The 20,894-nt window shown below is 49.5% G+C and overlaps 1 protein-coding gene across 4 annotated transcripts in view; it reads right to left on the bottom strand.

Moving 5' to 3' along the window:
- Positions 1-20,894, bottom strand: part of KIRREL3 (kirre like nephrin family adhesion molecule 3) — a 782,703-nt gene that overhangs the window by 158,624 nt on the left and 603,185 nt on the right. For all 4 annotated transcript variants that reach the window (XM_075909300.2, XM_075909298.2, XM_075909299.2 and 1 more), the window contains one exon: positions 15,769-15,919. In XM_075909300.2, the coding sequence (XP_075765415.1) occupies positions 15,769-15,919 (151 nt within the window). The remainder of the gene's footprint in view (positions 1-15,768; positions 15,920-20,894) is intronic.

Below are 20,894 nucleotides of genomic sequence, written 5' to 3'. Positions count from 1 at the left end.
GACAAGAAAGGGAGCGGGGAGAAAAAACGCACTTCTTAGCAAAGAAACAACATGGAGTTCCCATTCACACAGACTTCCTGCCACCTTGCTCCCAGCTAGAAATGCTTCTCAGGATTATAAAAAGAAGGGGCATGCACCTCAGGACACCTCTCTCTCTGCCTATCACACTCACCACACCTGAAGAGAAAAAGGAAGCAAGAATTGGATTCTGGGGGAGGAGTCCTGCCCTATGGTGCTTGGCCAGAAAAGCTGCTGAAAGCATGTGGTGAAAAGCTTTGCTTGAATCTAACAGAGGTATTTAAAACTCCTCTCTTTGTAGTTAATAAACTTGTTTTAGTGTTTTATCTAATGCAGCGTGTGAACATTAAAGTGTCTGCATAACTATTTGAAATAATTTGCTGGTACATTGTTCCCATAAATTAATAACAAACTTAAATATTGTCCAGGAGAGGGTGGGCAGTACAAAGACACACATTTGTGGGGGAGATTTGGGGCTGGGGATGTGTTGGGGTCATCCTGCAGCATAACTAAGGTTGGTAAGAGCCAGAGTATAGCCCAAGCGTGGCTGGCAGGCTGCAGTTACACCCCGACACTCCGAGTGGGGCTTGCATGCTGGGGGGCTGTTTGTAAGAGGTCCAGGTGGGAGCTACTTCAGCAAGTCATTGCAAGCACCCAAGGTTGCAGGGCAGTGGTGACGCAGCTGCCTATTAATCTGGATTGTATCCTGGTATGTCACATCCCCATCTACTCCTGCACAGGTGCAGAATGAGGCCCCCCTTTTGGTAATGACCTGGGAGGACCCTCCTCCCAGATCATGAAAGAGGATTCCCAGGTTGTGAGGCTACAAGGGACCATTCTGATTCAGCTAATGTGAGCGCCTGCATGACCCTAAGCCATAAAACATCAGAGATTCCTGGCTAACACTCCCTCTCCATGCTCCTCTCTGGCTCCTTCCACTGGTGGCGGGGCAATCCGCTATCAGCTCAGATAATAGAGGTTTATGCTCTTAGGGTGCATCTACACTGAACCCTTAGCTCGAAATAAGCAATGCAATCTGAGCTATGAAAATTGCGTAGCTTATTTTGAGTTAATTTTGAAATAGAGCGCTATTCCAAAACATCCCTTAATCCTCGTGGAACAATGTTTACAGGGAGGTCAGACAGCGCTGCCTGTTATTTCGAAAGCTTCGAAATAATGGGCGTGCTGTCAATACACAGAAAAGGCTATTTCGGGATACCCTTAGAGGCAGAAATCCCAGGTCCAATTCCTTCTGCCAATGCCCCAGTCAGGTGGGTTACCACCCATTTCACCCACACCACTGAGCCCATGCCATGGGGCGATATGAGCTGCAGCGGAGTTACTGCACTGACAGTGGGCAGAAGGACAGAGAAGAGTCTGGCAGGGAAGAAAGCTCTCTTGCCAAAACAGGTGTCACGGGTCCTCACAGCCTTTAGGATTGAGTTCAAAGTAAGCCAGATGCTGCTCCAGGCCCACCCAGTCAATGTGGAGCAAACCAAGGGAGTGAGCTAGGCAGGATTCACAGCAGCGGGGCAATCCCGCAGAGACACAGCTGTCTCAGAGGTACAAAACACTACACATCTGGCCAGCAAAGCAGGATGGTGAGGAACCCTCTTCTTCACTGGGCTCCCACCTCATTAGGGTGGGCATTTACTCTGCCAGCTCCCTGCTTTGTTCTGAGTGCAGCCACCTGCCTTCTTGATGGGAAATTATGACGGGAAATTACAGGTATTTTCAATTTACCTTAATCTCATTTAAAAATGTGCAATTCAAATGACAATAAAGGCAGCGCAGTTGGGAATATAAATGAGATGTGCTAACACAACAGCCCAGAGATATAGAGTGCGCTCCTAATTCATTTGCAGGCATCCTGACACTTCCCCATTGTTATACAACAACAGCTAATCACCTTCTTTTGTTAAGTATGAATCACACTTCTCTTTAGTAGCTTCCCCATTGTTTGATGGTTTAGTTGCTATGTTTAGGATTTATAAAGGAGCCTCTTTGTATTAAAAAGAGCAGGGCTCCCTTTTGCACTTAAAAATGGAGATAAAAAGAAAGGGAGAAAATGAATTAAAAAGTCTTTGATCTTTCCCGTCACAAATGGGATTGCGCTGTCTAATGCTCTGGTAATGTTCCAGAGATTCCCCATGACAAAGCGAGACAACTGCAAATATTTTTAAAAGACATTTCTATAAATGATAACTCATCAGAATGTAATTCCACTCGGCTACAATTATAATTCCTTCCTGGCTGCTTGTCATTAATTCCAATGATGGAATTGACTTGCCCCAGCCGGCAGCCCACAGGGAGGAGCATGCGCACGCATGGACGGACACACACACATCTTGCACAGTCCCATTTGCCAGACGTTGTTGGTTATGATCAGGATCAAAACTGCTGCCCAATGCAGCAAGGCAAGTGCCAAATTTGGAGCGCAAATAGCTCATGGGCTTCAGTGACGTAGGGCATGTGTCCGTACAGAGCTAGCAAAGGCTCTCGCCCCGGTGATCCCCCTTCTGTCCGCACACAAAACCTTCTCCCCTGAGTTTGGGGAGGCCAAACTAAGGGGTACAGTCTAAAGCGCAAGGGCTGGTTGTGAGGTCACAGGCAGCACCCCTGGCACGCACAGTCCTCCCCTTCCACCTGAAGGACACACACGGGCTCTCACGATTCCGGAGCTGCGAAGCCGAAGGCAGCGCTCAGGACCATGGGAAGCCCCAGTGATGCTCCCGGGGAGGGCGGCTCCAGTAAGGAGACAACCATTCACACAAGGCTTTGCAGTGTGGCTGACCACACTCGGGCGAGGCTAACCTAGGTGCTGTGTGCAACGGCAATGCCCAGGTGGGGAATCTGTCAGTGGCGCGGGTGTTTGTGGATGGAGGTTCCTGGTGAATTGGTAGGAGGAAGGAATCTGTGCTGTACCCCTGCACAGGCTGAGAAGCAAAGGAAGCCATCATGCTTCCCAACGGGATGCCTGGTTTCATTGGAAAGCAGGGTGCCGCTCCAAGACCCTCCCACTCCAGCACTGACCCCTGGAGTTGTCTCACTGAAGGCGAGGCTCCCATTAGTCAGGGGGCCCATGCAGCAGGTTTGGCAGCCTTGTGTGAAAGAGCGGTGTCTCTAACCCCTGCACTGAACACCTCTTTGCTCCGGGCCAGCAGGCCACCTGCCCATCCAGGGGAGAACCCACCATGCTGGAAGGGAGTCGCACGGCCCCGGAAGTACCTGCTTGCTCTGTTATACCATCCTGTAATGCCACCGGTTACATGGGGGAAGCAGCAGTCTGGTTAGATGGACGGTGAAATGGGCACAGTTACAACGCAATGGCACTTGGAGGGCTCTCACACTGATGTCCATGTAAGGGGACTCAGAGCTACCTTATCCCTCTCCACCCTCACGGCCACCTCGAGGGCCCTCCCCTTCATCCCACCCAGACCCACTCTCCTCTCCGCCCAGTCCCACCTACAGCGAAAGGCAGCCGTGGGACTGGCGTGGGACTCAGGAGATCTGAGTTCTGTTCCTTGCTTTAATGTTTCTGAGCTTGGCCTAGTCACTTACGTCGAGACTGCGCTCTAAAATCGAAATAAGATACACAACTGGTGCCAAATTTGCATTGCCACGGTGCTCAATGTCGAAATAAAGCACCATTCCGAGACATCCTTTATTCCTCGTGGAACGAGGTTTACTGGGATGCCAAAATAGCGCGTCCATTATTTCAAAAATTAATTCAAAATAGCGGATGCGTTCCCTGGACATGGGGTAGCTATTTTGGGATACCTCTGGTATCCGAAATAGCCTTGCAGTCTAGACATACCCTCAGTTTCTCTGGACACCAGGTGCCTTCTGTGCAGTGGGGAACAGCACAACCCTCTCTCCCAGGCATGCGGGGAGTATAAATATGGTCTAAAGTCCTTCAATATTGTGGAACCAGGGGCGGTGCAGCTACCTTGGTTAGAATCCCATCCCCTGACCTTGCTGTCACTGACTTCCCCACAGTCTCATTCCTTGTTTACCCTCCATCTGGCTTAAAGAAAAGCCCAATCCCCTAGGCCAATGAAGACATTCAACTGTGCGACCACACATGGTGCGTGGAGGCTCAGCGCTTCCATGACAGTGCCGGGAGGAGCAGCGAGCCAGCCCGTCTCCATCCTGGCACGCAGGATGCGAAGTTCCTACCGCCACTGGGCTCTGGCAGTATAAATAGTTGATGGCATATCAAACTATTCAACATGATTTTAATCCCGCTTGTGATGTTCCGCGCAGAACTCACAGGAGGCTGCTTTGATGTGGCTGGAGGAACGGATATCACATTGAACAGCTGTTCCGGCTGGAATCACTGAGTGTTTCCATTGCAAACCCTGGTGGGGTTTTGGTTGGGGTTTTTTTTCTATTGGAAGGGGGGGGGGTTATGACTCAGGTATTTTATAGTAGAGCAGGCTAAAATCTGGCAGGCACATCCTAAATCCAGGTGTGTTTTATGTCAGGCAAAATTTCCCATCATATGGGCAGGAGCTTTGCACCATGCTCCCAGAAGGGGTGGGGCCTTGGTTGGAAAGGGCGGGGCTGGGGCTAGGCAGCCCTCAGCCCCATCCAGAGAGCTCCATGGCTACCCGCCAGCCCTCAGTGCTGCCTGGAACGTGCTGTGCAGTGCTCTGGCAGCAATTTGAAAGGCCCTGGGCTCCAGTGGCAGTGGTGAATGGCAGCTCCTGGCTCTTTTCTATCGCTGGGTCCCAAGGCAGCTGCTCCTTTTGTCCCCCCATTGGCGTGCTCTCGTACAGGCCAGAGAAGGCCTGGGTGTCGGTGGACTTGTCATGACGCTGTCTCGGACAAGAGCGCCAAAGTCCCATGTGCTGTGGAGATGTGCTCACCATTGGCCACAGCCTGTACAGAGCAGCGAGGAGTCGGGATGGGCCAGGGGAACTCAGGGCCATGGATCTGCAGCTCTGCAGACGTACTGGTCAAATCTGTGGAGCAGGAATATGCAGCAAGAAGGGGAGTGCTTCGGGGCCTGGGCCTGAGCCTCCATGCCGACTCCCTCCTGTCTCTCCAAGATGCTGCTGCCCTTCTCACCCTAAATCTTATCATCGCATGTGGCTTTTGTGGTCCCTGGGAAATGGTTCAGCACTGGGAGCAGTACTAAGCCTTCCCCGCTGCTCAGGCATGCAGTTGCCGGTTGTCAGCACCTCCACCCATGGAGGATTTAGGTTTCAATGCTTTGAACAACGCCTGTTTGAAAAAGCAATTCTTACTGCCCACCACTCCGGGAGGAGGGGTTACTACAGAGTTACACTGGCCATCATGCAAACAAGGAGGCAGATCTATGTAGACCTCTTCATAGGTGCCTGTACTAGCCCCCCAAAGGTGTGTCTAGACTACAAGGCTTTGTCGACAAAAATGGACTTTTGTCAGCAAAACTATACCTGCGTCTACATTACCGCCGAGTTCTGTCGATAGTAAGGCAACAGAACATGGCAGTTTTGTCGATGGTGGAAAACCTTGTTCTATGAGGAATAACGTCTTTTTTTGACAGAGTTATGTCGAAAAAAGGTGCTATTGCGTCCACACTGTGCTTTTTCAAAAGAGAGCATCTAGACTCTTTGTCGAAAAAGCGGCTTGCTTTGTCAACAGAACTGGCTGTAGTCTAGATGCTCTTTTTTGACAGAGGCTTTGTCGACAGTATGGGTACGTCTAGACTACAGGCTTTTGTTGACAGAGGCTTTGTCGACAGATATTGTTGACAAAGCGTCTGTCAGTAAAGCAAGCTGCTTTGTTGACATGAGAGTGTAGATGCAAAGGACAGTGTAGATGCAATAATGCCTTCTGTCGACAGAACTCTGTCGACAACAGGCGCCATTCTTCATAGAATGAGGTTTACCGCTGACGACAAAACTGCCGAGTTCAGTCGATGTTATGTCGACAGAACTCGGTGGTAGTGTAGACGCAGGTATACATTTGTCGACAAAAGGCCACTTTTGTCGACAAAAGGCTACTTTTGTCAACAAAACCCTGTAGTCTAGACATACCCTATCTAGTATATCTGTCGAAAAAAGCCTGTAGTCTAGATGGCTCCAGTCTTTTGGCCTTCTCCAGGTACTAGGACCTGGCTATATTCTGCTTTCCCCTGGGTCAGTCTCCTCCATGCATGCCCTATGATGAAGGACACAGAGAGATATTTAAAGCTGGGTGGACAATGGACTTTCCAGGGCGTCGAAATTTTTTTTGGTTCCAAAACCGTAATGCAAACAAAACAGATACAAAATTTTCCATGAAAGAAATACTGTTCTAAGGATACTGTTCTAAGAAGGACCATTGAGAAGAGATGTGGGCCACTAAGAAAGGATAAAACGTATCTTTTGATACAGAGCGGCTAACCTAACGAGGCAGGCTTTAAACTAGCTTCAACAGCGGCGGGAGACACAAGCTCACAGTTAAGTCTAAAACATGGAATCGAGGTTGGGCGGGATCATGACAATCACAGCTGGGACAAAGGACGGATGAGGGAATATAGAGCAGAAATCTAATATACATTGTAGATTTCTGTATGCCAATGCAAGAAGCATGGGTAATAAACAGGAGGAACTAGAAAACTCTTCAATAACCACAATTATGACATAATTGGCATCATGAAAACTTGGTGGGATAACTCACATGACTAGAATATTGCTATAAAAGGGTGCAGCTTTGCTCAAAAAGGACAGATGGGGAAAAAGGGAGGACATTTTGTTTTGAGTAGCAAAGATGTATACATTTTGGTCGAGATAGACGTGGGAGGCGTACCTTTTGAGGGTCTCGGGGTAATGATAAAAGAGGCACAAATAAGAATGATGTCATGGTAGGGTCTACTTGGAAGAGATGGATGAGGCTGTTTTTAAACACCTGACAAAATCATCCAAAGCAGACAACTTTATGACATCTGCTGGGAAAACAATGCAGCACGGCTCAGATTATCCAGGCTCAGATTATCCAGCACGTTCTTAGAATACATTGGAAACAACTTTTTATTAGAGAAAGTGGAGAAAGTGTCCAGGGGGGAGTCTGTTCTAGACTTGATTCTGACAAAGAGGGAGGACTTGGTTGAAAATCTGAAGGTGGAAGGCAGCGTGGGTGAAAGTGATGGTGAAATGATAGAGTTCATTATTCTAATGAGCGGTAGGAAGGAAAACAGAATAAAGACAATGGACTTCAAAAAGGCAGTCGGCAGCAAACTGAGAGAACTGGTAGGCAAGATCTCACGGGAAGCCAGTGTAAGGGAAAAAAAGAATTTAGGAGAGTTGGCAGTTTTTTTACAGAGACATTTTTGAAGGCACAACAGCAAACTATCCCAATTCACAGGAAAGAGATGAAGAGACCACCCTGACGTAATCAGGAGATCATTAGTGACCTAAAACTCAAAAGAGACTTATACAACAAGTGGAAACTAGGACAAATTATGCAGGATGAATACTAAAAAAAACAAACACAAGCAGGTAGGGACAAAATTATAAATGCAAAGGCAAATAAGATTAAATTAGCTACAGACATAAAGAGTAACAAGCATTTTACAAATATTTGACAAGCAAGAGGAAAACCAAGGACAGGATAGACCCATCGCTCAATGGAGAGGAAAAAACAATAACGGAAAACATAGCAATGTCTTTTTTGTTTCAGTATTTACCAAAACGTTAGCAGGGATTGGCTGACTAAAACACTGAACATCAATGTCAGTTGGGTAGGATCTGTGGCTACAATAGGAAAAGAATGAGTTAAGAATTTCTTAGACAAGTTAGATATTTTCAAGTCAGTAGGGCCTGATGAAATACACACTAGAATACTTTAAGTACTGGCTGAAGAGATTTTTGAGCCAGGAGTAATTATCTTTGAGAATTCATGGCGGACAGGAGATAATGACAACCCAAGGAATTATAAACCAGTGATCATAACTTCAGTATCCAAAAATATAAGGGAGCAAATAATCAAACAATCAGTTTGTAAGCACCTAGAAGAAAATAAGGTAAGTAACAGTCAACATGGATCTGTCAAGAACAAACCATGTCAAACCAACCTAATATATTTCTTTGACAGGGTAACAAGCCAGGTGGATAAAGGGAAGTAGTACATGTGATACATCTTGACTCGAATAAGGCTTTTGATACTGTCTCACATGGCCATCTCATAAACAAAGAGGAAAAATATAGCCTAGACAAACCTACTTTAAGCTGGGTGTGTAACTGGTTGGAAAAGCATACAGTACATGGAGTGTTGTTATCAGTGGTTAATATTCAAGTTGGAAAAGGTATATTGAGTGTCCCTGCAGGGGGATCTGTCCTAGGTTCAGTGCTATTCAGCATAATAAATAATTTGGCTAATGCCATAGACCTTACTTAGAAAGTAAAATTTGCAGATGATGCCAAGCTGGGGTTGCAAGTGCTTAGGAGAACAGGATTAGAATTTGAAAGGATCATGACAAACTGGAGAAATGGTCAGAGGTAAACAGGATGAAATTCAATAAGGACAAATGCAAAATAGTCCACTTAGGAAGGAACAATCAGTGGCACACACACAAAATGCACCTTTCCCGACTATCCCGCATTGGTGTTGGTGAAACGGCCCTTGTGTTCCACCAGCTCTTGCAGCACTATGGAGAAGTACCCCTTGCGGTTTATATATTCCTTGGCACGGTGGTCTGGTGTCAAGAGAGGGATATGCGTTCTTTCTGTCGCCCCGCCACAATCAAGGACCCCCATCACAGCAAAGCCATCCATGATGTTCTCCATGTTTCCCAGAGTCACTACCTTCCATAGCTGAAGGGTATTGAGCACCTTGGCTACTTGGACCACAACAGTCACCACTGTAGATTTCTCCACCCCCAACTGACAGGTAGCTGTCTGGTGTTGCAAGCTTTCACAGGGCAATTTCCTCTCACTTCTCCATGGTCGGAGCAGGTCTCTTTCTGGCATTCTTGTACTTCGGGGTGGGGGAAAGCAATTCACAAACTTCATGAAAGTGGCTTGACGCATACGAAAGTTTTGCAGCCCCTGCTGATCAACCCATCTCTGCATCACTATGTGATCCCACCAGCCTGTGCTTTTCTGAAGGCACCAGAACTGGTGTTCCACTGTGTCCAGAGGATCAAATGCCTGCAGCATTTGCCAGACACTCAAGTGCTTCACAGGAGAGCCTCTTTGTGGCTTTCTGAGATTCATCCTCATTCCTGCACACTCTGAATATACTCTGGACATACTCCAGCATTAGCTGCACTAAGGTTAAAATTGTCATCATAATGCTTTGATGCTCAACAGTATCCGTGATGGGTTCCAGGCTTACGCTGCAATCGGTCTGCATGGATAACTCAGGGAGAAAGCACTGTTTGCAGTTACTCACAAGCGGGGAAACAGGGAGGAAATGAGTGTATCATGAGACAATGACAACATACCCAGAGCCACCTGCTGCACAGTTTTGTTCCCAGCATGCACTGGGAACATAACCCAGAATGCAGAGCGGCGCAGCCACTGTGGATTAGCTACCCGCAGTGCATCACTCTCAAAGTCAACGGTAGCCACCCTACTGGGGATGCGCTACTTTGAGCTATGTTGAATTCTTGCGCACAGTGGGGACATGGACCATTGACTTTACAAAATCGGTGCTAAAATATCGATCTTAATAAATCTGACCTTATCTCGTGGCCTTAGGCCACAGACATTTTGATGCTGGAGCTTTTCAAGGGAAATGATTCCAGCATTCCTTGTTTCTGAATGAGGACTGGGAATGTTGCCTTCTGCCCTCTCCTACAAAAACGGTTGTACATTTTTTTTTTTTTTGCTCAAACTGCCGTGAAACAAAGATTTAAGCAGACACCTGGAAAGCATCACCCTGGGAGATGAAAGCTTTGGAACATTGTGGACGCTTGGAAACAAGGGGTTAAAATGGAAACATTTTAGCTGTCACTAACACGCCAGCTGTAGCACACACCTCCATGCCCATCAGCCGACACCCGATCCAGAAACATAATTGGGCACCATCGAAGTTGAGGGATTTCACATGGCCTCTCCGCCGCAGAGACCTTTCCAAAGTTGTATGCACCATATATCCACCCACTTTAACTATGAGGGCTTGATTCTGCACGGCAATGCACGGGGGGCCGGCAGAATTACCGGAACCCCCCCAACCCCCGCCCCTGAGCGAAGTGGGAGGGGCCTGGCTTTACACTCCCGGAAGGGGCAGGGCTTTGGCAGAATCCTCAGTGTTGCCCAGAGCATGCCACATGGGGCACCGGCAGGATATGGTAGTTGCCGCCTTTTGAATCGCCAGGCCCTGGGGCAAGTGCCCCCTTTCCCTCCTGCCCCCACTCCCCACCCTGTCGGCAGGCCTGCCATGCACCAAGCAAAGTCCCTGACTAGGGTTGCCAGATGGTTTCAACAAAAATACTGGACACACTTGACACGACATCACAATCGACATCACATCTTAGTTAGAAAATACCAGACACTTCTATATTCTCATTTCTAGTTTCTCCATTTGTTTCCCGAACAGAAAGCTCCAATACTGGACTGTCTGGTTCAAAGCCGGACACCTGGCAACCCTAAACCTGACACCCAGGCCAGGCAGCTGCAAACAAAGCTGCAATTCTAACAGTGTTCAGTGGCGGCCACAGGTAGCCAGCTGTGGTTTCCTGACCACTGGCTGTTTGGCTCTGGCAGACAAGGGAGCCAGTGGAGGTCCAGGCATAGTGGAGTTTGGCTACCCTCCCCCATCCTACCCCCAGTCTGACTACTGGCCCATGACCTCCCACCTTGCTTACACCATGCAGGCACTAGTGCAGGAGGCAGTTACGTTGCCTCCATCACCTTCATACCTGCATAGGGACAATTCCCCGGGGGGATCTCCAGCCAATTTCAATTCAGTGGAAAGTGAATGTAGCTGAGTGGAAAATCCATCTCGACGAGCGCGAGGCAGTGGGGAGCCCAGCTGTGCATGCTGCAGGGATGTAGACAGGCAGGAGCATGCTCTGTCTTCAGGGGTGAAATCCACCCCAGCGCAGGCTGATTAATCCGTCTTGCTGTTATTATACCCCTCCATCTTCCACCCAGCGCTGGTAAATTGATACCCTCATTAGAGCCCATTAAAAGCAACATTCCTTTAATAGCTGGATGGGATATTATTATTATTACTTTCACAGCATGGTGTATTTAATGGTTTGGAGTAGAAATTGGTCTTCTTTATTGGGTCTCTCTCTTTTGAAATGGATTCCATCACGCTCAGGAATTCAGCTCACGTCGCCTGCCCTCTCCTATCCATTGCAAGTCTAATGATGTCGCTGGCTTTCCGTGGGGGTGATTGTGTGTGTGTGTGGTGTGTGTGCACGTGTGTGGCTGTTGTAAGCTGATTGCTATCTGTGAAACAACCCGCGCCGCTATCTCATCTGATCTGACCGATTCTGTCCGGACACGTTCCAGAGCTGCCCGAGAACCTGTTCATCTTCCAGCAGAAAAGCCAGGAGTCTGAAATGGAGAATTTTCTGCTGCCCTCGACTTTGCCCAGCTAGTTCTAATTGGACTCTGGAAAGCAGCTGGCAGTCAAATATTCAATGCCCTGCCACTACAAATTGTTGGCAAATGCAGCTGCAAGAATTGTATGTGCAGATGAAGGGCGCAGGGGAGCCTGACAGCGGCAGCTACTGAAAGGCAGTTAGGCTGGATTGTCCCAGACAGAATTCTTTACTTAGGCCAGTGGTCACCAACCAATAGATTGGGATCTACTGGTAGTTTTTGGACCCTCTGACAGGTGATCCTGACTGGTTTGGCCGGGAAGCTATAGAGCACTGGCCCTCCACCCACTGTCATGCTGCCCCTGCCCTCTGCCTTGGAGCTGCCCCCCTGGGAGCCTCCTGCTCGCTGTGCAGGGTGTGAGAGGGAGAAGGGGGGTGCTGATGTCAGGGAGTCCCTCCTCCCCCCACTTCTGTACCCTGTCTCCATAAAGAGAGAAGGGGGTGGAGGGAGCTTGGCAATGCAAATCTGTCACACACTGTGTGTGTCTGTCATTCTCACAAACACGCGCTGTCCTTCCCTCTCATCTCCTGACCCAACACGTCTGTGTGTGTGTGTGTGTGGGGGGGGGAGGTTGTTGCTACTTCTCCTCCTGCTTGAAGGATGGTATCTCTGGGGGGTTTGACTGGTCTGTGCATTTCAGAACTTTCATTTCTCTCTTACGCTGAAATGTAATTCTCTGAGCAGTGAGTTCTAAAATGCCAAACCTGTCATAGCTGGAGTCACTATCCCTGTGGTAACTGCTGCTCCTGGAAGTGGCTGGCATGTCCCTGCAGCCCCTGAGGGAGGCAGAGCAGGGGGTCTCCACGTAATGTCCTTGCCTGCAGACACTGGTCCTGCAGCTCCCACTGATCAATAATGGGGAAGCTATGGGCTCGGTGCCTGTAGAGGAGGGGCAGCACATCGTGCCATGAAGCCCCTTCTGTACATGCCAGCTGCTTTCAGGAGTGGTGCAGGGCCAGGGCAGGAGTAAGCTGCCTTAACCTCATTGCTCCACCACCCAGAAGCCATCTCAGTTAAATGGTGCCCAGCCAGAGTCTACTTTCTGAACCCCTGTCCCATTCCTGCACCCAACCTCCCGCCCCAGATGTGAGTTCCCCTGCATAGACTCATAGAACCAAACAGCTGGAAGAGACCTTAGAAGGCCATCAGGTCCAGCCCCCTGCTCTAGGCAGGACCAATCCCAATTAAATCAACCCACCCAGGGCTTTGTCAAGCCGAGACTTAAACACCTCTAGGGATGGAGCCTCCACTACGTCCCTAGAGAACCCATCCCAGTGCTTCACCACCCTCCTAGGGAAATAGTTTTTCCTAATATCCAACCTGGACCTCTACCACTGTACCTTGAGACCATTGCTCCTTGTTCTACCATCTGTCACTACTGAGAACAGCCTCTCTCCATCCTCTTTGGAACCTCCCTTCAGGAAGTTGAAGGCTGCTATCAAATCCCCCCTCACTCTTCGCTTCTGCACCAAAACTCCTTCCCAGAGCTTGCTCCTGAACCCCCTCCTGGACCCCAATTCCCCACCCTGGGCTAAGCCCAGAGCCCCTCCCACACTCCAAACTCCTTGGCCCAAGACCAGAACCTGCACCCCCTATGCCAGCCTCATGAAAGTGAGGATGGGGGAGGAAGGAGGATGGTGTGAGCAGGCTGAGGCCTCGGAGAAGTGGTGGAGCAGAGGCCGGGCCTCAAAGAAGGGTTGGTTAGGAAGCTGGGCAAGGGCATTTGGGTATGAGGCAGATCTTACACTGCACTTCCATTTTGTGACCTTGTGGTTAAGAAGGTTGGAGACCACTGACGAGGGGATCTATAAAAAGTCTGGCCAGTCTTGTTCTCTGCACACGCCTGTCCGCACCTACTGGAGTTTTACATTAGCCACATTAGCCGGGGGGCCTAGGACTGAGTATGACTGGGATACTTTTGCAAGCCTTCAAAACGCTCTAGGTGGGGTATCACAGACATGGCAGGATGGGTATTCAATGTATTTCAAGAGCCCTGAAATTTAAATTCCCACTAGATTCCAAGGCCAGAAGAGACCACTCTGGCCATCTCGTCTGATGTCCTGTAGAACACAGAGAACTGCCCCAGAATAATCCCTGGAGCAGAGCTTTCAGAAAACGCTCCAGTCCGGAGTTTAAATTGCCAGGGATGAAGACTCTGCCATGAATCTTGGTAAACTGCCCCAATGGTTGCTGATTCTCACTGTTAAATATTTCCACCTTCGTTCCAGCTTGAATTTATCTAGCTTCATCTTCCAGCCATTGGCCCGTACCCTGCTAGATCGATGAGCCCATCCTTACGCATTTGTTCCCCATCTAGTTCCCTATAGACCAGCAGTTCCCAAACTTTTCAGCATCACGCCCCCTTTTTGATTTTTGAGAAACCCTCACATGTCCCCTCCCCCCAAAAAAGCAGCAAAACTTGTTGAGAGAGAAAAAAAAAAAGGAACTGACCGGGGACGAAAAACAAAAGTAGCAGCAAAACTTGGGGGAGATTGACAGGGGGGCGGGGAGCTGGGTTGCCTTGAATCCTCCCCCTGGAATTTCTTCATGCCCCCGCAGGGGAGCACGCCTTCCAGTTTGGGAACCCATCCTATAGACCATTATCAAGTCATGTCTTAACCTCTCCTTTGTTCAGCTAAATAGACTCTAGGCTGGGAGCTCAACCGAAGGCAGGTTTTCTAACCCTTTAAATGCAAAAGAAAGGATGGACCTTCTTCTTTTAACACCTCTGAAAATCCACAGACAGCGCTCTCAGTCAGAGGTCTGAATCCAGAACTTGCTGTGCCCTGCTTCTATCACCTGTGCTTCATGTGAGAGGGTGATGGTCTTAGACAGGTACCCATTCAACAGCACCCCCATCATAATTGGCATGGTTGCTGGCTACACTATGAGCCGGGACTACGGAGCAAGCATGGAAAGCTGGGTACTCCCACAGCTAGGGAGAGGCTGAGCAGTTTGTATAGAATCAGAATCTTGGCCCTGAAGCTGCATCTCAGCACGTCAAGGAAGTTTCCGCGCCCCCCCCCCCCTCTATTATTTTGTTCATTTTCTCATTGCTTCTGCAGTTGTTGGTTCTGTGGAAATCTTAGAAGCGGAGAACGGTCTTTGTGGTGCTATCTACCTGGGATCCCTGCTTTCAGGAGACAGACAGCTGACCTGGCAGCCCCAAGGGTTTTCAAGAGGCTGGCCAAGTTAGAATCATAGAATCATAGAGCTGGAAGAGACCTCAGGAGACCTCGTCAAGTCCAGCCCCCTGCCCAAAGCAGGACCAACCCCAACTAAATTATCCCAGCCAGGGCTTTGTCAAGCCGGGACTTAAAAAACCTCTAGGGATGGAGATTCCACCACCTCCCTAGGGAACCCATCCCAGCGCTTCACCACCCTCCTAGGGAAATAGTTTTTCCTAATATCCAACCTAGACCTCTCCCACTGCAACTTGAGACCATTGCTCCTTATTCTGTCATCTGCCACCACTGAGAACAGCCTCTCTCCATCCTCTTTGGAACCTCCCTGTAGGAATGCGAAGGCTGCTATCAAATCCCCCCTCACTCTTCTCTTCTGCGGACTAAACAAACCCAAATCCCTCAGTCTCTCCTCATACGTCATGTGCTCCAGCCCTCTAATCATTTTGGTTGCCCTCTGCTGGACCCCCTCCACATCCTTTCTGTAGTGGGGGTGGGTGGGGTCTAGAACTGGACACAATACTCCAGATGTGGCCTCACCAGAGCTGAATAAAGGGGAATAATGACATCTCTGGATCTGCTGGCAATGCTTATCCTAATGCACCCTAATATGTCATTAGCCCTCTTGGCTACAAGGGCGCACTGTTGACTCATATTCAGCTTCTCATCCACTGTAATCCCCAGGTCCTTTTCTGCTGAACTGCTACTTAGCTGGTTGGTCCCCAGCTTGTAACAATGCTAGGCATTCTTCCATCCCAAGTGCAGGACTCTACACTTGTCCTTGTTGAACCTCATCAGATTCTGGGGCGATGTCCGGATTTCTGAGTGCTATGTCAGGTCAGCACCGTGAACTGATCGCTACTGGCTACTCTCACACCTGCAAAGCCCAGAGATGGGCAGGAACCAACCCCCAAACTCAGGGCCGGATCCAGTTCGCCCCTTTGTATCTCTGGCCCAACTTCAGCCAAACTCAATCGCTCACTGACACCCCCCGTGGCATGAGAAGCCCCCGCAGCTGGCCCGGCCAGTCGCACACTCACGCTGGATGTCGATAGTGACCGATGTCTCCTTCCCGCTGGGAATGGCTTTGTTGGTGGCCCGGCAGACGATGCTCTGTCCGTTCTCGATGTCGGAAGGGGCGACAAAAAGGGTGCTCATGATGCTCTCTCTCTTGCCATCTCGGAGGAGCGTCTGTAGGTAGAAGCAGGGATGGAACTCAGTCACTGCAATACATTCCTAGATGAGAGCTGGGTTTATTATGTTAGAGCTTTCTCCAGGGGGGAAATCACACCAGCCAAGCATAAGGCCCAGCTGTGGCAGTCACAGGACAGCATGGTAGACAGTCCTTGCCCAAACTGCTTACACTCTTAATGACAGCAGTTCCTCTGGGGTTTGCAAAAGAACCAATGGGGAGATAAGGAACACAAATGCCAATGAGTGTCAATGGGAACTGAAGGCTCCTTTGAAACCTGGCCTGGCACCTGAGGATGACAGCTTTGGGGAGATTCATCCCACTCACTACACAAGGTAGGGAGACACGTGTATTGTCCCCTGAGCAGACAGTGTAGCCACCTGGGGCATTTCACTGCCTGATTCTTGCCCCTGGGGTCACTTTACACACCTGTGCCAAGTGAGGGTGAGATGCTGCAATGCCAATCCAGTAGCATTTCACACCTACTTTGCACAACAGGAAATGGGCACACACACATGCTGGGGGATCAGACCTGGAAGGCAACAAGGGACTGCAAGATTCCTACAGAAGCAGCATAAAGTCACCAATGGCTGCCATGTGCTGCACTGTGCAAATGGCAAATCTGTCACAGTGACGTTTGCTTCGAGTGAAGGAGGGAGGAAAGCAGTGTGACCTAGTGGTAGGAGCAGAGGGCTTCACTCTAGTAGCCAAATCCCTCCCACGCACAACATCCCTCCCATCAGAATTAGGCCCAAGGTCTCCTGGGTTCTATTTTTTGGTCTTCCTGGGACTCACTCTGCAGCCTTTGGAAAAGAAGCCCTGTGAGAATCCAGCTCTGAATTTCTCCAGGGGGGAAATCACACCAGTTCACCAGCCACCCAGAGAACTAATGTTTGCTTTAATTAATTACTATTTCTGAGGTTGCTTTCACTCTGAACCTCTAATGGAGGCTAATCAGACAGGTAACGCATGCCAGGAGAGAGAATATTAAAAAGCCATTAACAAGCTGCGCTGTGAGCTCGGCAGTGGATGGTGCGTTTGAAAAGGGTTGAAGGCACCAGCGGCTGTGGCCCTTCCTCACCACACCTCTAGTGTAAATCATAATCACTCCCATTTGCTAGTGTTTCACGCCTACTTTGCACTGGTGTAAATAGTGACCCAAAATGCAGGGTAATAGAGGAGCAAGCCCTAGGTCTAGCACTATGCTCCCCATGGCACAAGGTGCCCCAGTGGCTTTTCCTTTTCCCTGCTTTTCTCCTAGGGCACTACTGAGTGATAGTGTAGAACTCTCATCCTGATCACCCCCAGAAGGAGATGAGACCATCAGAGGTGCTAGGGAGGCAGCTGATGAGGCTCCACTCCAATGCAGCAAGTATCCGGGCTGCACACAGTCCCAGCCTTTGCATCTGCCTGCTTGTGGGCAGGAAAAAAGGCCCTTGTGAAAGGAAGTTCCAAACTTGGGATAATGAGTTGAAATCTCCTGCTGGGTGGATCTGATTTTGGTTGGCAATGCTGCCGGAGGGCCAGAAATGCTCAAAAATCCAATGGCAGGGCTCCAGAAAATCCAGAAGTTGATGTCAAAATCAGGAGGTTTTTTGAAAAACAATAAAATGTTCAGTTCTTGTATTTACATTCTGGATTCTGAACCGTTATGAACCCACACTCACGTCATGGTTTCAAGCCTTTCTCTGCAATGGGAAAAGCTAGAAACCTGACTTCGGGGGCTGGGGCTTTAAGAAAAACATCAAATATCACAAGACTTGCCATACAATCGAGAGCTGGTGACCTTGTACTGCCCAGCCGCATCTGGTGGAAAGAACCTTGCCTGTGACAGCCCTCTTCCTCCAAGAACCTTCATGCCAACCGCTTAAGATGCACTGGGAGGCTCGGTGTTCACTTTGTATGCGGCATGAGCGCTCGGGCTTTGGAATTAATACAAACACAAACACAGATCTCTTTGAAAAGGAAGATCTCTCTTCCCTGCCACAGCAATCGGTGGATCTGAATTGGAGAGGGCTTAACTCTCGCTTTCCCAGCGCTAGGACTGACCCAGCCCACGGTGGAGATGATGGTTTGGAGCAACTGCAATTAGTTACAAACGATTACATGTTAATGGCCTAGATTTTAATTAATTTCACCCAAATAGGTGCAGAGAGAGGTCAGTTCTTTCAGGTTTTAATTAGCGCCAGCTGCCATGTGGTATCCTGGGAAGCGGGGGCAGGAAGGCAGCCATGGCTTTGATTTTGTTTGCTGCTTGGTCCCTGTAGCACATCGCCAGAGGTAGACTGAGGCACTGCTAAGCCGGGAAGTCATATTATTACTGCTAAGACAAGCAGGGTGTGGAGGGTGTGGATTTGTTCTTGCTCAGAGGCTCATGCTACTGGCATGTTACCCCTCCACAGCTGTGGTGCTCAGCAGCCTGGAGACCGCTGCCGGCAGGGGAAGTAAAATGCCTCAGGATGTGGGTGCAGTAAAGCGGGAATCCTTCTGTGACACGGCAGACAGATCCGATGGCAGCTAGGGACAGAAAGGTCATAATGTGCATGCAAATCAGTCATTGCCTTCTCCAGCAGACACCAGAAGGCGTGTGGGGCTAGGCTGGCTCATTGGGGGCAGGGTGGGGGGAGCTCCAGGTAAGGACAGAGGCAGTCTCGCACGGGGAAGAGGGGTTCCTCATGGGCAGCAATGAGGTGAGGGTCCACAGGTCTGGCAAATGTGTTTTCCATCAGGCCAGCACTCCCTGGAGCTGCAAAAAGAACTTCCCAAGTAGCCCCTGTCCCGTCACACCCCTCTCACCACTGCCCTCCCAGACAGGCACATCTCTCCCCCCGCCCCAAGGCTGGGTGGTGTAATCCAGGGTGGGGAACCTTCTTTGGGTCAGGGGCTGCTGAACCACTGAAAAACTCAGTCAGGGGCCACACACAAGTGAGAAGCAAAAACAAACAAACAAAAAAACCCCCTCACTGACGTGACCCCTGACTGAGGAGAAAGACACTCCCCGCATTCCCCTCGCACACCAGAGCTTAGGGGAAGCCAGGTTAATAGTTTTTGTGTGTTACAGCCCAGCAATGGGGTGGCAGGGGGGCTGGGGCGCCAGCGCGGGCTCCCCAATGCTGGGGGGGAGCTTGGGGGCCAGATCCAGGCAATCCGGGGGCCGAATGGTTCCCCACCCCGGTTTAGGCTCTGAGTTTGATTAGTTTCTTGCAGAAATAGCCCTACCCCAAACACACACACTTCTCTCCATCTGTCTCAAGTCTACGTGGGACATCTCCGTGTCACACCCAAGTCCTCCTTTCACCAGCAGCATTAGACGCCTCTTCCCACCTCCTGTAGATCCCTGCTCCCTCCCCACTACCATGGCAGGCTGTCCTCCCCCACAGGCTGCATGCTGGCTGTGCGCCCCGATGCATCGCCTGGCACTGTTGCCTTCCTGCTAGTCTGGGACTTTCTGCTTGCGTCAGGTACGGCCCACGAACACCAGCCCGACAGGCTGCACCCCAGCACTGGCCCTCTGGTGCCTGTCCTCACGATCCCCACTGAGATCCCAAGGATTCCAATAGAATTGTTCTCCGGGCCTTGGTTGGGTAGCTCTGCAGGAACCAGGAAGTTCATCCCCCCCCGGGGCCCAGGTACTGCCTTGCTGCTGACACTGCCCTCTGCGATGGAATATTACTGCTGATGGACACTTCTGCCTTTGCCCCGTTGCCTATTGCAAGATCCAGCATCTTATATTGGCCTGGGAGCTGTCGCTTTGGGCAAGATGGCGACCGGTGCAGTGATGGAGAGAAGGTAGCATCAGAGCCAGCTTTTCGGGAGACCCCAGTGGCAATTTCCAAGGTAGGGCAGCAGTGACAGCTCTCTGCCCAGGCTCCAAGATCCATTCTGGAAGGGCTCCTTGCTCTAGGCCAGTGGTTCCCAAACTTTTCGGCATCATGCCCCCTTTTTGATGTTTGAGAAACCCCCCAAGCAGCAAAACTTGTTGAGAGCAAAAAAAAAAAAAAAAAAAAAAGGAACTAACCAGGGCCGAAAAACAAAAATAGCAGCAAAACTTGGAGTGGGATTGGGGGGGGGGAGGGGCTGGGTCACCTCGCAACCCCTCCCCTGGAATTTCTTCATGCCCCCCAGTTTGGGAATCCATGCTCTAGGCTGACCTGACAGGTGACGTCACAGTACCACTGCCTTGGCAGCAGTGCAGGGTAAAGCGTTTTCAGCAAATCGCAAATTCACAGGAAAATGCTCCACCAATGTGGTCACCTCATCTCAAAAAAGACATACTGGCATTGGAAAGGGTTCTGAACAGGGCAACAAAAATGATTAGGGTTTTGGAACGGGTTGCCTATGAAAAGAGATTAAAAAACGGGGACTTTTCATCTTAGAAGAAAGGAAACTAAGGGGGGATATAATAGAGGCTTAACAGAACTACTATTACGTGGATACATAATTGGTTGAACAACCACAAAGAGTAACTCTTCATGGAATAATGTTGAACCGAAGGAGGTCTCAGATGGGATTCCACAGGGACCTGCTCTGGGTCCAGTGCTGTTTAACATCTTTATTAATTACCTGGATGTAGGACTAGAGAGCATACCAAGCAAGTTTGGAGGGGGAAGACAGAGATAAAATTCAGAGGGATCTTGATAAATTAGAGAATTGGGATACAGACAACAAGATGAAATCCAACAAAGACAAATGTAAACTGCTCCACTTAGGGAAGAGAAACTACATGCACAAATACCGAATGGGGGAAAACTGGGTTAACGGTAGCACTGCCAAGAAAGATCTGGGAATTATAGCAGATCACAACCTCAATATGAGTCAGCAATGCGACGCTGTTGCAAAAAAGAACAAATCCAGATTGGGGTTGCATTAACAGAGGTATAGAATACGCAAGTCATAGGAGGTAATAGTATCACTCTATTTGGCACTGGTTAGGTCTCAGCGAATGTATCCAGTTTTGGTAACCAATGCATAGAA

Source organism: Pelodiscus sinensis, chromosome 25 (genome assembly GCF_052426305.1).
Source record: "Pelodiscus sinensis isolate ZL-2025 chromosome 25, ASM5242630v1, whole genome shotgun sequence".
NCBI lineage: Eukaryota > Metazoa > Chordata > Testudines > Trionychidae > Pelodiscus > Pelodiscus sinensis.
This window is presented reverse-complemented; position numbering and strand designations above follow the sequence as displayed.